Source organism: Bombus terrestris, chromosome 4, assembly GCF_910591885.1.
Source record: "Bombus terrestris chromosome 4, iyBomTerr1.2, whole genome shotgun sequence".
Classification (NCBI taxonomy): Eukaryota; Metazoa; Arthropoda; class Insecta; order Hymenoptera; family Apidae; genus Bombus; species Bombus terrestris.
This window is the reverse complement of record NC_063272.1, coordinates 10,554,546-10,571,108: the sequence shown is the minus strand read 5'-3', so window position 1 is coordinate 10,571,108 and position 16,563 is coordinate 10,554,546. Positions and strand designations below refer to the sequence as shown.

The following is a 16,563-nucleotide window of genomic DNA, read 5'->3' as shown; positions in this document are numbered from 1 at the left end:
ATGCGTCTATTTCGCGCTTCAGCATACATATTTTGTCATTTATTTTAATGAAAAGGCGCCTGTGATATATGTGTGTAAGTACACTCTTTATAATTAAGCTGTTAATATTAACGTAAAGGTAATGTAAAAGTCACACGTTGCTAGGTTCTTTAAAAATCATGAAAGATACACTCGCTTACGTGGAACACGTCGAAATCCAAAATAGCAGTATGTGGTTATCATTACTTTTAAACATCAATGATTGATTAAACTTAGAAATGAAATTAAACCAAGAAATGGAAAAAGAGAAAAGGTTTACAGAAAAATTGTTCTCTTTTGTTCGTACAAGAACGTGTGTGCTTAATCTGCTCTAAAAAAAAAAAAAAAAAAAAAAAAAACTGTAGCACAAACATGTAAGAAAATATAAACTGATTTGAAAGTATAAACAATTATCAGCTTTGTTTTTCATTTTTTCAGTGCGTGCAAATGGCGCACGCGTTAAGGCGCATCTCGTACGCAACCTGTGAACCTCAGCACGCTCAATTCAGCTTCCTCGCCCGAGAGCCTAGAGCGCACTTCAGCATACAATATTGCCACTCTTTTATCACCGAATCTGCAGAACAGGTTAGTGCACTTCATTTCCCAGTTTTCCACGGTAACTCACATTTACAGTTATATATATACATATATATACATCGGCGTATGAAACAATTTTGGCGAAACGTTTGATGAATTATTCACCAAATATACGTATATATTGATCGTAAAGTTAAGAAACAGAATAACATAGCCAATAACTTTTCATATCGTTCGTCTTACGTCGCTCAAACGTACTCAATAACGATAATAATAACGCTATATTAAATTTATGTTAGATACCATAGATAAAATTAATTCTATGGTATAATGAATTATGATTTATATTAGGTCTATTTATATTATATTTATAATTATAATTTATATTAAATCTAAGATAGTATTTTTACGCCTTAAATATTCAGAATACAATACGCAATGTATTTTCCACTTCCTTGTTACGCAATTATTTAACAACGCGAAGATCTTTCACGTAACGAACGCCAAAGATAAATAAAAAGAAATTCTCCACATCTGCTTTCTACGTACATACGCGTGTACCTACGTATGATTGACACAAGCTGCAATGACGCACTCCGGATGAGAAAAGAAACAAGGGAGGAAAAAAGAGAGTCGTAAGTTGTCCTTGGTGATATTGCAATAGTGCATCGCCATCATTCAGGACAAATTGCACCGACACACGGAAAGGGCACAAGCGCGTGTAGGATATTACTTGTCGTAAAGATCCGCTATGCGAATAAATCGTGCACACGCGTCATAAGTTTCTGATGTGTCCCGCAAACCTGTACGAAATTTGTTTTAAATCGAACACCGTTACTTCTTTGACGAGTTCTTAGCATTAAGAAAGCCGAACGCGATTGCTCGAACTTTGTACTCGATTCTCGTAGACACGCCCCATATTCCTAGTATACAAAGATATTTATTTAAAAAACAAAAAAAAACTCTTCTTCTTGCACGTTTTACGTCGCATCGACTGCGAGATCATTAGCGACGCTGTTCGGTCTGGATGGATTATATTTTGAAGTATACGTTTGTTTCTTTTAAAGTAGTTTATCGTATTCCTTACGCGGCGATACTACAACTGTGTCCGGTTTTATATTGTATTTCTGTCTCTTTGTGGTTTTGTTCTTATGCGTGGCAGGCACGTATAATACATGACAAAAAATGAAAAATAAAAGGTAAACGAAACGGAAAAGGAAAGAGGTGAGGTAGGTAAAGGGGAGTATAGCAACCCCATAAAGACAGGAGTCCTGTTTGCAGCTCGTTGCATTGTCGAGGTACCATTAGTGTTGCCATTCTGAGCAGCAAGTACGTGGTAAGTACTCGGCACATCGCAGAAATACACAAACACGTAGCCAACCATCCAACAACCCCATCCGGCAACCAAAGACGCCCCTTCTCTCTCTCTCTCTCTCTCTCCCTCTCTTCTCTTGCACCATCGTTGAACGTGCATAAGCGGCAATTATGCAAAGCAAGAGGCTTCCATAAACGTCACTACTGTCGATTAAACAGGAGTGCCGGTCGGAGATTGTTGCCAGCTATCGTGATTTCGACCGATCTTCGAATCGATCTCTCGGCCGCTTAATTAGCGTGGACACTTTAAACCTGGCAACTTACATCGATGCGCGACCAAGCGCGAATCTTTTTGCCCGTTTATTTTTCATAAACGCTAGTCGAGTTCGTTTATATTCAATCCCAATGGCCGCGTAATACTCCGTAATTGAAGCGACGAACAGTTCGTGAAGAAAATTAATTTAATGTACACGCGTGTCGAATTCAAGGAACGTGTATCGTGTACATCGTTACTGTTGAGATGTAAAGTGTGAGATTTAAAGTAAACCTTTCCCTCTTGGCCATCGATTCCACGATTATCCTATATAACTGACACGAGTAATTGCAAAATCAAATAGCAATGGTATAATATTTATAGATGTTTCCATTCAATGAAGAAATAAGCTTCTTTCCGATGAAACTTTCCGACTGGATCACAGTAGAAGAAACAATACTCTTTTAAGAACAGAAGCAAAAAAGATACTTATTTATCCGTGAAAGAAGACTGGTGTTTCTAATTAGACAATTAATATCGAAGTATCGATAATTAATTCTTTGGCTGGCCGTATGTACTTGGTCTGCGAAAATATAGGAATTAATATTTCGCTCTAGACAGTTTCTCAGGAAGATACAGACGGTCTTTCGTTGAATTTTAATTGGTTAATTAATTAGTAACGAGGAACTGCTTCTCGTCAAGGTAAATAAACGAACGCGAGAGATAGCGGCGAGGAGGACGGCTTGGAAATTACCTTACGTTCTTTCGATAAACAAATAGACTTTCGTACGGAATTAACGCGAGAAATTCCAACCGACTGTCGCAAAGACACATAAAAATATCGCGATGTTTCCGGTCGTGAGGAAAGTAATTCGTCTCGGGTGGGAGGGCCCTATTAAAACTTGCTGAAAGTGTGACAAACGTTCCAGCTAATTAGATGTCTTTGCGTGTTTCCTCATTCGTCAGACGACACGATATTTTCAGCACGATTTGCACGGGACGGCAATTAGGACGAACAGAATATAACAAAACGTATCTATTTTGCCACCGTGTTGTCTTTTCACACCTTACAGAGCATTCCTGTCTCATCCATTCGTGTAATTTCAGTCAGTTCACGTGCCACGGACAAATTACTTTCCACAGTGTACTCGCGAGTTTAATGGAAACGTAAGCGCGCGAGTTGCGTGCCGATCACATTGTTTTAATCTCACCAATTCTTCTTCGGACGTTTCAATTTAGATTAAAGGATAGAAAATTAATTGCTCAATCGCCTATTTATCCTTTGTAGCTTCCTGTTATTTGTATTATGACTGCGGTAATATCTTTACCAAGTCCGAAGAACTTTATTTATCCGATCAGTAGCTTAGAAACTAAACGATCTAAGGATAAAGAATTGTTCGAACGATAGAATTGTTTTATAAAAGCTGACACTATAAATGCTAATTTTACTGTTACATATCCGTTAGTATATCATGGATTTTTTTACGCATTTATGATAAATTTAATTAATTTAATATTGTATAATTAATAAATAAATTTAATAATATACAAAATTAAATATATAAAATATATAAGACGCAGTACTCGTCGTAATTTTCAGTAGACAAAACAAATTACTGCGTACATTCCATCCCTTTAGCTTTCTACACAAAAATATGAAATTGCGTAAAAATCCGTCGTATTAATTTATGAAAATGTACTGCATTATTTCATAATATTGCACGATGCACAGGTGTAATAATAATGAAAAGAAGAATCACGTTGTGTTGATCTTTTCATAATTTTGTAATTGAATTGCACCTTGAAAAAATAAGAAAATGTCAAGATATTTTTTAGCAATAAGGTAAGTGTGACTTTCAAGCGATATGGCATTCTAAAGGATTCACGAAAATGAAACGTATAATGAGGGACACGCGCGCGTACACACACAGACATAATAACAGTTCTGTAATAAGAATATATACAGTTAACAACATACTTGCGATAGAAGCATAGCCATAAATAATGATTAAAACCGTCGTTAGGATGTCACACCTGATTTTATTGCAATTAAGATACCTCTTAAGTCAGATATCGCGGTTAATGAATCCGCTTCTTAACGAAGTATGATAATTCGTAAGAATTCACAATGCTTATCTCACGGATAATGATCTTGACATTTTCTTCAGACATTACACCCTTGCACATAATATCTCTGCACGTACAACGCTTTCGTCATTATCTGCTATCGGATCGTCAATCTTCATTACATCCCCGATTATCTGGAGCAGCCTTGATTTTCATACTAACACGACGATACTTTAGTGTGTGGTATCTTACACGCATGAAATAATGCTGCACGATTAAACCGTCATAGTGTATAAAATCCTGCTCGTATACATTGTAAAAAGACGTGAAGCGTAAATGTTAAGTGTAATGTAAAAGTGTAAAATGCTAATGTAGAAAAAACAATGACTAATATAAGAAGCGTAAAATCATCTAGAAAAATAATATAACATGGTAGGAGATAAGAACGCGTGCAGTTTCATTAGGACTTTAACTTTCTTTTTATATTCTCTTAATATCCTTACTTTTGAAAATCAAATGTACTTACGTAGCAGTGACAAAGAACTGCTTTTAAATTTATTCACTGGTATCGTTGAATTGTGCGAAACTTGCAATAATGTACGCCAAACAAGTAGTGCTTATAAATGATATTAAGATACTTCCGTAATTCTATAACTGTATCAATTAATAACATTCTAATTCATAATAGCATTTTAATAAAAATAGTACTTTGAAGCCGTAAAGGAATAATACATTCCTCTTATTCAAGTTATTTTATGATTGTAAAACATTGCAAGACTTTCAATTCGTATATTGAAAACGAAGAAAATATAGCAGAATTACGCGTTTCCTTTTGTTCTTCCAATAAGTAGAAAAATTCAAATGGCAGTCACTCGATATTTTTAGTGTCTCGATATTTTATTACTGTAGAGATATAATGAAACCATATTGGAGAATGCCATTATATAAATATGTGTATAGCAAAAGAACGAAGAATAGAAAGACAAATGCTGCCCGTTATCGATTTTCCAAGACAGAAACTAACACGAAAACCGTAACAGTGGATTGTGCTATAATGAATTGGAATCTCTAATTGGACAGCAAAGGATCAACGTGCGAGACACAAGTTTCTCGGACACGCAACGAAGGAAGCACGAAGAGCAGAGGCAAAAGCTGCGAGTCGGAGACCTGTTATACCGTGAGGGATTGGACTGCAATCGTCCGGTCGTTGACACGTCTCTGTAAGTTGTGCAAAAATCTCACCAATGGTACAGCTGTTCTCTCCGAGAACCAGGAACAGCATTAAGGAAGTCTGATCGTCGTCGATGAGCGACCAGGACACGATTCCCTTGCGTGAAGAACAGCTTCCACGTATCGACGTGATCCTCCTTCGGGAGTCAGCTTATCCTCTACTACGCGCTTATCAGATTACCAAGGACCCGATCTCACGGTGGATGATGCTGTCTTGGATCAATTAACCCAATCTACGTTCCGATGGTAGCACGGAAAATCGATACGATCGATTGGATAATTATTCGGCTAAAACCGATTTATGTTTCATATATAGTTCGATAATGTGATACTTTTAATATCAAACGTTATGAAAATTAAGCACTCGATATTAATTAATTGACGTTCACTGTTCAAATCGACTTCATCAAATCGACAGATGTACAATTATGTCGCTTGACAATATTTCGAAAACTATTATCAGTCAGTGTCTTAGCAAGTCATTTATTCATAATTGGATAATTTATCATTAATCGATCGATTATTTGCATTTTGAAACGTGCAATATCATTTTACATAGAGATTCATGAATATTTATGGTAGATGATAAATATATTGGATAATATTATATTTTGTATGAGATTGATATTGCAGATTCTAATTTTCTCTTTAAGGGATAAGATACATATTGAATGCACGATAACTGATCATTTGCAATTCGATGATTATTGAAAAAGAGTATATATTCTTTATATGTATATCAAGTTCGTATATTCGAATTATTGTTGGTGATCAAAGTAAAATGTTTGTTTGACAAAGAAAGTGAGGAATAAATTTAAACACACGCAGACTATTCATATACGATTATACACGTGTATGACAAAATTACAAAAATCGTTCCACTAATTAAAGCAACAGAATGGTGTACTTTATGCAGGCAAATATCTTGAGGCTCACATTAGTAATGAATTCATCAGGATGCGATTACAGCAGTTATACGCTTGAAAACAAAAATTGCTTGACCGTATTTATCATCTTCATCGTGAAAACCATCGGGATATGCAACGAGATGTCTGACGTTCTGGATGACTTTAAGAAATGGTTGGTGGGCAAGAGATATGAATCAGGAAATGAAGAAGGTCTCTTAACAACAAGCGCAAGCTGAGTTACATCACCCGGTCTTCATCATCGTGACTTTTTCATTCTTGCTATCAAATTTGCTCTACCAGAATGCTATAATCTGTAGGTGAGAAACATTCGAATTACTAAACGCGGAGCAATTCTCTGATGAATATAATTTCTCTTGACAAAGTCTAACATACATAGCATTGATAATATCTTAAATATTTTGTGCAAATAAACGTTATTATATACGTAACACAAATTTGAAATGAAAAATATAGATGTGACGTTCGTACAACTTAATTGAAAAGAATTTACTGAACGACATTTCAATTAACTGTTAAAACGACATAATAATGACATATTGTATTTAAACAAGCAAATACTTGTTTGAGACTGCTAAAACTGATTACTTTTAATAATATGAAGAGAAAATGAATTTATTTAACTTAAACGCCAATTTAAACTGTAATTGCAATTTTCAACCAAAGCCAAAATTACATTGCATTTAAAAAGAAAGAAGAAATTATTAACATACATATATATATATATTTTTATTATGACTTTTTAGTAGTGCATATTTTTTCTATTTGGAATATAAATTTTTCAGCTTTAAGAGGTTCAAATCACCATAATACACTGTCTTATTACTTTCTTCCGCTAGTTTCGTACTTAAGAATATTTTTATTAGAAATTATAACATTTCTGCCTTATCCACTATAATCGATTGCATATAATTATCTGCTTCATATTAGAACAGACTATTATCATTTGCTGTAAAATGTTTGCTAAAGAACTGAAATATAATTTTAGAGGTATAATTGCAGCTAATTATATGTATATTATAGGGTATTTAACATATTCAAATTTTAAAGCTTATAAAAATGCTGTAAGTACATATTGTCTATGTTATAAAGTGAGTATACATACTGTTATCTTCAACTATCATACGATAAAGACATGCTGCTCGTTTTCGACCAATTTTTAAAAATTTCAATATTTAATAATGGCAAATAATACGAGAAACACTAAAATTTTATGTAAATTAATTTTTCGAACTCATTCCTTGCAATATAACAATTTCACCTATTATAGGAAATAAAATAGGAACGAACTAAATAGTTCATAGAACAAGATTAACGTTACAAATTCAGAATTTATAAATATAACTGTACAGTGTATAAAAAATGTAATTTTATATATAACTTCTCACAATTATAAAACTAGCCTAAAATATTTCATTTCTATACAAACACGAAATACAGGATTTGATAAGACGAGGCACAACAATTGTAACATTTGTATGTAACATACTTAGTGATAAAATCGGCTAATTGTTTTATACATGCACACAGATAAATACATAAACCTGATAAATTCAATGAGTCAGTGAAGACGATTCTTGATTACTCTGCAGTAAATACAAAATATGTTTAAATGGAAATCGGTCTAGTCGTGAAGAAAGTTTGGAACGTGGTGCTAAAGGATAACAAGCCGGTAGTAGAACTCCTTTAATTATTGACTTTAAAGCTGCAGGCGTATCAGACGCAGCCCAAAGGATTTCGCACTGTACACGTGTTTCGAGAACGTTTAGGGTAATAGGTCGGCTAATACTGTACTATCCAAGCTTTACTCTCGCAGGAAACAGTCTTCCACTAAACTGCATTTGTCATTAAGAGCACTGAGACGATATCGTACGTTAACTTCCAGCAAACGCGTAATATTTTGATTAAACGCGTAATAATTATGATTAATTGCTTCCTTGAACTATACAATTTTTGTTTTCTTTATATATATATATATAAAAGCCAATCTTTTTAGCTGATATAATGATATAAGTCACGAGTAATTAGGATCATAGCATTCTAGCTTCTTTCAGTGAAAGGACCTCTTTTTCCTTGCCTGGACTCGATTGACCAGAAGCTTTTTAATCTTCGAAAGTCTTGCTGTTGCAGCGGTAGTTGCACGAGAGGGTTGCAGTGCGTTCCTAGTTTGCTGTGACGCTTTATACTCTTTTTTTTTTGGATAGTGTTTACTATGAAGGGGATGCCCAGGTCATCGTGGAGAGTTTGATTCGATATAGACCACGGTGCATTGATCATTGAACGGAGTAGTTTTGATTGGCCTCTCAGTTGAATGGCAATGGTATCTTTATTAAGACATCTACAAAGTTCTATTCCATATGTCCATATCGATATTAATATTATTTTTCATATGAGGATTTTGTTCTTCGATGGTAATTTTGATCTTCGATCTATTAGCCAGTAATTTACATATATCTTTTATTGTTCGATCAATCTGATTTTGTTTTATTGACGTGTGTCCCCTTCGGTTAAGATTCCAAATGTAGTCACAAGTATCGAACCGATGCCGCTTCCGGTATTCTCGCATTGTTAAGAAGAAGGCATTGACTTTTTCTTCAGGAGAAAGTTACGTGCACTGATTTGGTCTCGCTACCTTTGATTTTCCATTTACCAGCTCCGAAGCAGGTTTAGATGGTCTTGCAGACGCGAGGATGCAGTGTGTGGGTTCTCATGACTTGCAAGTATCGTTGTGTCATTGACAAATGTTACTGATACCGTATTTAACGTAGAAAATATTTTCCGTTGATTAAATGTAACGTGAAGGAATATATTACTGCGAAACACTTCGTATATTTCACTCTTATGGGATATTCAAGATAAAAGGAGAAAATTGTTTAATTGAATTGAAAAGGAAATGTAATAACAAAAGTCACTGCTCTGTTGCTAATTGTGTTTGTACAGGTTGAATAACTTTTGCTCTGTTTCCTTGATTAATGTTACGGCAAGGAAAAGCTTCCTAAAAACCTAGTGATTGCACAAAGATACTCGTTAAAATTGAAATAATCAAGTCTGCTGAAATATACACAATAGTGTTATAAGAGAACAAAGATCATGTTCCTTAAATAATGTTTTAATTACTGAAATGAAATTATTTAACTTGATTTTTCAATTGCAACAATTCAAATTAATTTCTTGGAAATATTATCTTTTCTATCTTGCCAATTCGTAATCTGTACTTCCATCTCATCTTTCTCTACTAGAAACGAACAGAACTTTTGTAGAAAACAAATCATTTAACTAAAAGTTCATCGACGACAATAAGACATATCCAATCGTTCGATCGCAAGCAGTGGGCAACTCCTGAATCCCTGTTATCGACTACGGTGCCGGAAGTGTATCGAATACTGCCAGAGGACTTTGTATCCAACGCGCGTATCTCGGAGTATTTTGGGTAATTGAGCGACTAATAGATCGACGAAAGTGCCCGCTCACTAGGGATCTGGTCCGAGGTATTGTACGTGACCGATCCTCTCCGCTTCTGGCGAACAACCGCCGCAGGTTTCAGGTGGAAACTAGAACTTCTGTCGTCGTTTAAAGCTGAAGCGCCGTTTATCTCATTCTCCGCCCCTCCAAGCTTCTCTTTTCCGTGTAAAACATTGAATCTAGCTTTATTTCAACTTGTAAGTAGTAGATAGAGTAAAAACACGACACTTGAGGAATATATTTTTTCCTGTTCATAGTTTCTCCTTGAAAAGCATGATCTTCCTGAATAAGGTGATAGAACATCGATGAAGATCAAATCAAGGCAACAGATATTTAATAAACTTGTACGCTTACAGTGTCACAGAGGTACGTTCGATCAAGCAAATTTGCAACAAATTTTTATTACGATTAGTATTATTGTTGATGTAGCATTCGAATCACAGAAAAAATGATTTATAATGTACGTTCGACATACATACGTACAATGATTATCAGTTTGAGTAGTTACATTGTGCAATCACACACATACAAATGAAAGTAATATTCACGAAGTACTACAAGGTACTACGGTTTTAAGTAATAGAACGTAACTTTTTAAATCATTTGAATATCTGTTCCAAAGATTTTGAGGAAAGATAGAAGAATATTTAAAAATAGCAACACAGTCTCAATTATTTTATAGTTTACAACTTAACCTTTACCTTCTTCTCCGGAAGAGTATCAACTTCCTTCCTCGTACCTACCTGGCGTCTTGCTCGCCTTCTTAAAATTCAAATTAATGCGGCCGCCCGCTTTTTAAAATTCCCCGTGATGCATGTGAAATATTACTTAAAATATCTCAACGCTTCGAGTCATTTTTAGCACGGTAATAATAAATGATTAATCTTAATTTTCAATTATACGTGGAAAAAAGCGTTCACGGTATTAGCATAAAATTACGCTCGGCGAATGGCCGATTTTTCGAAAACTTTCGGCCACAAGGAAATATCTTTGGCCACATGGAAACGCACCGGTACGCAAACTCGTTCGCCATTATTTACCAAAGAGGAAGAGGAAACAGCGAATCATTATTCAGAGCATCGCTGTTTAATTACACACGGTGGTTGATTTGATCTTCTGACGATCTACTGGCAAAAAAAAAAAAAAAAATCGTGTACACAGGATGCAAGGGTCAACGGCAATTTAGCAGTGCACAATACGTGTAAAGCGAACAGCCAGCTACGAAATTTACGCATAATATAGGCCCTAGCTAGCAGGTATCAGGAACGCGCGATGAATTATGTATACTAACTTGAATAATATAATTCAAATAACCGGCTATCGGTATATTGAAATTAGTAGCTACAGGTATTCCTCAATCCGTATTAACCAATGATTATTAATACCGATTAAATTTTGTTTTTGCTTGTACTCCTTCAAATTATTACTTTATAATGACGTGCTTTGAAGGTGTGCACTAAAAGAAATATTTTAATCGAAGTACATTGTAATAGAGATTTAATACATGTTGCATAGCGTTCCAATATTTGAATAGTATTCATGTGAATGTAGTATTATATAATTAATTTATTTTATATAATAATGTTATTTTGCTATTTCAATATATTATACAGTTTATCTAGAAAATTAGGCGAATCCACGTAGGCATATTTGATAAATTTTCAAACGCGATTTTCTCTAACACGAAGCATTCAATGAAATTTTGTTGTTCTCGATGTCGAATTACGCGAAACCATAGGATCTGCTTGACTTCGTTTGTACTACGAATTTATATTTATGGTATCTATTAATGCAAATTGTTTCTATAAATTTTCATTTTTATTTCTATTTTTATGGAATAATGATTCAAATGCTAATATATTCATTAGAAGTGGGAGAAAAAGATTTTACTCTCTTTAATGAGCTAAGAATTCACAATATCTTTACATTTAATATATCGTACAATATGTATATCTACAAATGTATGAACGTAACCCACTACCGAAGTTCCTTTTCTGATATAAACAATGCGATCTCGTCAAATGCCACGAAATTTGACGATACCGCAGAGATTCATCGCTGCAATTAATGACAGCTCAATATTGAGATTCCACGAAACCACAGAATGCTTATCATCAGCAATGTCCCAGCAGCCTCAGGATCGTGGATCCCCTAATTTCAATTTTGTGGAGTTCAGCTATAGCGAGAGTAGAACTTTGCAGTATTTAGGACGGAATTTGGGGAATTTAAGTATCTTTTACTGTTAATATTTACGATCAATAATCTGTGATAAAAATTCTATCTGCAGAAATAATCGACATTTCTGTACGATATATTTATCTTGTTCGTCCTGTACAAAAAATATATCATTATATATATAATGTTTATAATATTATATTTTTCTTTTAATTAATTGTGTCATTTGATGAATTAGAGCGTAGGAAGATACAAAAATTTGATGCACAGTAAAAATAAGTGCTAATATCAGGTGTATGTGTGCAATGCCTATGTAATACAAGAATAAAATTATTGAAATAAAAAGAAGTGATAATAGTTGCATTAGTAGCAATTGATTTATCGTAATTAGACTGTCAGAAATAAGAAAATACAAACGTTAAAGAAGAGATATATTTATAATTAAATTACTAAATGCTGAAGAAAGAATTAGTAACTCTATTTGAGTCGAAAGTAACAAAAAAGTAGAATGAAAATGAAACGGCGAAAGCACCATTAATTTTGTCATTATTTCAAACGGACGAAGTATAAAAATATAAAACGAACATAACAGTTTCAAAACGAAATTGAACTTAACGAAAACATAATTCAAAATCATGTGTCTCGTGCAGTAATTTTCTCCTCATTGCTTCGAGAGACGCGTCAAGCCATAGAATTAATTGGGGATAAAATTGAGCAATTTACATGTTGTGCAGCTGCTAAACGTTCAGAAAGCATACTTTCGTTGGCTTGCAAAGTGAACCGCGAGCATACGTATGCATACTACATAGATACATATGTATATGCGCCCATTGACTTCTCATGTGTATCAATTATTCAGTTGAGTGTCTCCTTGAATAATTCATCGACGTTTTAGTTATAAGTTCAGCTGAAGTGGTGTTTGCAACCCGTTTACCTTCGTATATAGTATACAGTCACATTTCGAACCCTATGTCACGTTCCAGGAAAAAGAAATTCCTGTTCACCTGCTCTTTCATTATTGTCGATACACGTATCTATATGTCGAGCATGTGTGTTTGAGTATTGGCCGATAGAAATTCTGCGTAAACGACATCAGCAGAATAAATTTACTGTGTACATTACATAGAAACCTTGACCATTGATATCTAATTATCGCATTTCTTTAAAAAATGTATATATTTACCAAGATATCAACAAACATACGATATAATGTTCTTTGCTGTTGATTTACTTTGATTTTAGTAAAATTTTATATTTATAATATATAATATACCATATATAATATTATATGTATTTATATTATATAATATTATATGTATTTGTATAGCTAATTCATTTCATTCTCATTTGAAAAATATTTCCTTATATTTAATTTATATTTATATTTCCTTATATGTAATTTTGTATGAATTTTATAAAACATTATTCAACAAAATTTGAATTTTGTAAAGAACTATCATTTCAGATTTTATTCTATAAACCCTACTACTTTCTTTTATCATGTTCATATCTATGTAAAGTGTAACACGTCCAAAAATTATATTATTCTTGTTTGTTTCATCTTATGAAAGTGATTTTATCATCTCGTCCTACTACTTCCTTATCACGTTTGCAATTAAGTGTGCTTACCTCGTATCATTTCGTGTGGTATTTACCATCATTATTTCGCTACATGTAGTAGAATCTGTGCAAATTGCAAACATTTTCTGCTAGATCTTGAAAGAAATCTCACTATATTTATACCAACGTACGTGTTTCTACATATTAAGATGAACCGTATCGTACGATATAATTTTAGAGAAAAACCAAACTCGAAGTTCTATCACAGGAAATGCATATTCTTTTCCATAATTCTTTCTAATACAGTGGCTGCAAAAACGATTTGCACAGACTTGCACTTATTATAAGACTTACATATGCAATTTTATATCTTTCAGCAGTAGTTTCATATTGCTACAAACAATCTGATGTGATTGAAAAGAAAATATAGAACCCGACGAAAAGATAACTTGATTTTCTCAAAAAAACGAAGCCTCCATCGCATTTTTGTTATGCTTGATTTTCGTCATACTTCGGTGGAAAACAAGAGTATATGCAAATACCAGACCGCTGATATTTATGCAAATTCATATTTCTACAAACACGACTAAAAAGGTGAAGTCCATGCGGAAAACTATTTCACGCAGTAAATACCCTAGCAACTACTGTATTTTAAATATTTCATCCTTTTTTCCATATTACGTGCAATCTGTAAATTTTCGCACCTTTGGTCATAATGTATAAAGACCCGTATCCTGGGCAATACTTTTCATGGCCACCGTATATTTACGAAACAAGTAAAACGATTACTACGTTATTCAATAAATACGTTGGACGAGTGTCGATACACGTGAAGCACCAAAGACGAAACTGCATCTCCTTGAGACCATTAACGCGCAAGTATCAGATACAAGTACGTCCTTGTACGTATGCACGCGGCACACGTATATACGTATACATCTACACATGTACGCGATATCTGACGCGACTCTACATTTAAAGCGAACGTCGCCGAGCTTCCGTTTCCGTGATCCTTCGATACACCAAGCGAAAGCGTCTTCTTGTTATCTGGAAGATTCCGCTGTCTGCCTAAGGCCTCGATATTCGTTGGTAACAAAGAAGACGGGGATGGATTCTTTTTCTTCGGGGTTAGTAAGAGTGGTAGCTTGGTTGGACGAAGAACTCGGAGGACTCGGGGATAGGGGATGGTTATAGTAGACTTTGCACTTGGAACTTTACGGTTGGCCTGTGCCAGGCGTTTAGTCAATCCTAATGGCACTCTTCGGATTAAAGTTGAAACACCTTCCGGTGAATTAAGAAGAACGTGGTCGTTCGTGAGACTCGCGAGTGGCAAGCGATAGCGCGTATAAGAGCAACGCCTCTTCTCGCGAGTTTCTGGGAAACGACAGACGTCGGCGACGAATTAATCGAAAGATCTTAGCACGGGATTCGAGGGTGTCTCGACGCTTGGCACGAGCTCGCCAATTTGCGCTCTCGCTTCAACCGCCTTTCAACGATTCTTCCCAAACGATAACGTTCCGCTGCATAGATTACTGGCTAGATACTGTTATTGTTAACGATACCCGATACCATTTTCGCCTCTATTAGCTACTACATCGCTGGTTAATAGAGAATGCTCATGGAATACGTTCGCCGGTGTAATTGGAATGCATCGCGAGTGCTCTCCTATTGTGTGGATTATTGGAATCGCTGAAGGGAGAAAGAAAATCGACAAAGGGGAAGATAGCAGGTTCGATTGTTAAAATGGTTTACTGAAATTACCTGGCTGCTTGCTAACACGAGCACACGTGAGTTACAGCTAGAGAGATACTTCGCTTCAGACACGTACATTTTTTAATCGATTCTTTGCTATGGTTTAAGTTCAATGTTAACCTTTTAACGGTGTTGGAAAATTTAATTACGTCTTAAATATCATCGTACATGTCGTACGTATCGTCAGCTTTAATATCATATATCTTTTGCATGTAGGAAATCTTAAAGATAAAGGTGCATTCTAAATTCGTTGTTATTTTATCGCACTATGAAGGAGGGTTGATATTTCGAACATGTTTTGAAGTATGCGTATGTAGCGCAATATTTAAAAATGAATCGTTTCATAATGTATAAGCTACAAGTGCGTTGCTTATCACACGCGAGAAAACAAACTTGGATATTTTTTTATTCGTTTCGGCACGTAACGCTGCGTGATATTCAGTGATATTTTAATTCCTTTACAAGGACGCCAACAGGGTAAAGCTGCCTTCCAGGAAAGTACATAACATGTCACCGTCTTAACAAGTTCAGGGAATAAAGCCCAGTCGTTGCGTGTGGTCAGGATCGAGCATCGTATTTTACATTTTGCGATTAAAAATTATTATGATTAACATCGAGGTACAAGAGCAACTTGAGATTTCGTTCTTAACATGCTTCCCACAGCGTGATTTGCGAGGCTGTTATGATAAGAAGAAAAAAATATGAGTTCCTGTCAGAAATACCTAACTGTACATTGAAAAAGCTGTACGCGCGTGTCATATGTAGCCGACGTTTTGTGCACCGCTGAATTTGTTTTGACGTGGTTTTGCTCCAATCGAGAAATTTTCTTATTAACTTATCATACGTTTAATATTTCCTTTGGAAGGAAATGTGAACGAGATCCTTTTGCCGAAAGATATTTTCCAACGCACGCGCATATATTTCTATCTTAATTAGTTAGTGCGAGGAATTTATGTTTGCTGATCGTATTTACTGGAATTCTTAACGAGTGGAATATATAAATAACAAAGATCTATATTAAAGTTCCTACAGAAATTATTATAAACCTATAAACCTATAGGTGACTGTGATTCGAAGAAAATCTTCGTTTCAAATGTATTGTATTTAATTAATTGCACTTGAAAATAGGTACACGAGAACTAAACGATTATTTAAAATAGTATTAAAAATGTAAAGTGTGTAAATTGTACCAAAAAACCATACATAAATAGTATATAATATTATAGGTACCACCTTAAGAGAAATGTAATGTCTAACATTAATTAATTA

The 16,563-nt window shown here is 34.6% G+C and overlaps 1 protein-coding gene across 6 annotated transcripts in view; it reads left to right on the top strand.

Annotated features, from left to right (window-relative positions):
* LOC100646619 (tensin-1) overlaps positions 1–16,563 on the top strand; it is a 278,855-nt gene that overhangs the window by 200,580 nt on the left and 61,712 nt on the right. For all 6 annotated transcript variants that reach the window (XM_012308038.3, XM_012308039.3, XM_048404896.1 and 3 more), the window contains one exon: positions 457–603. In XM_012308038.3, the coding sequence (XP_012163428.1) occupies positions 457–603 (147 nt within the window). The remainder of the gene's footprint in view (positions 1–456; positions 604–16,563) is intronic.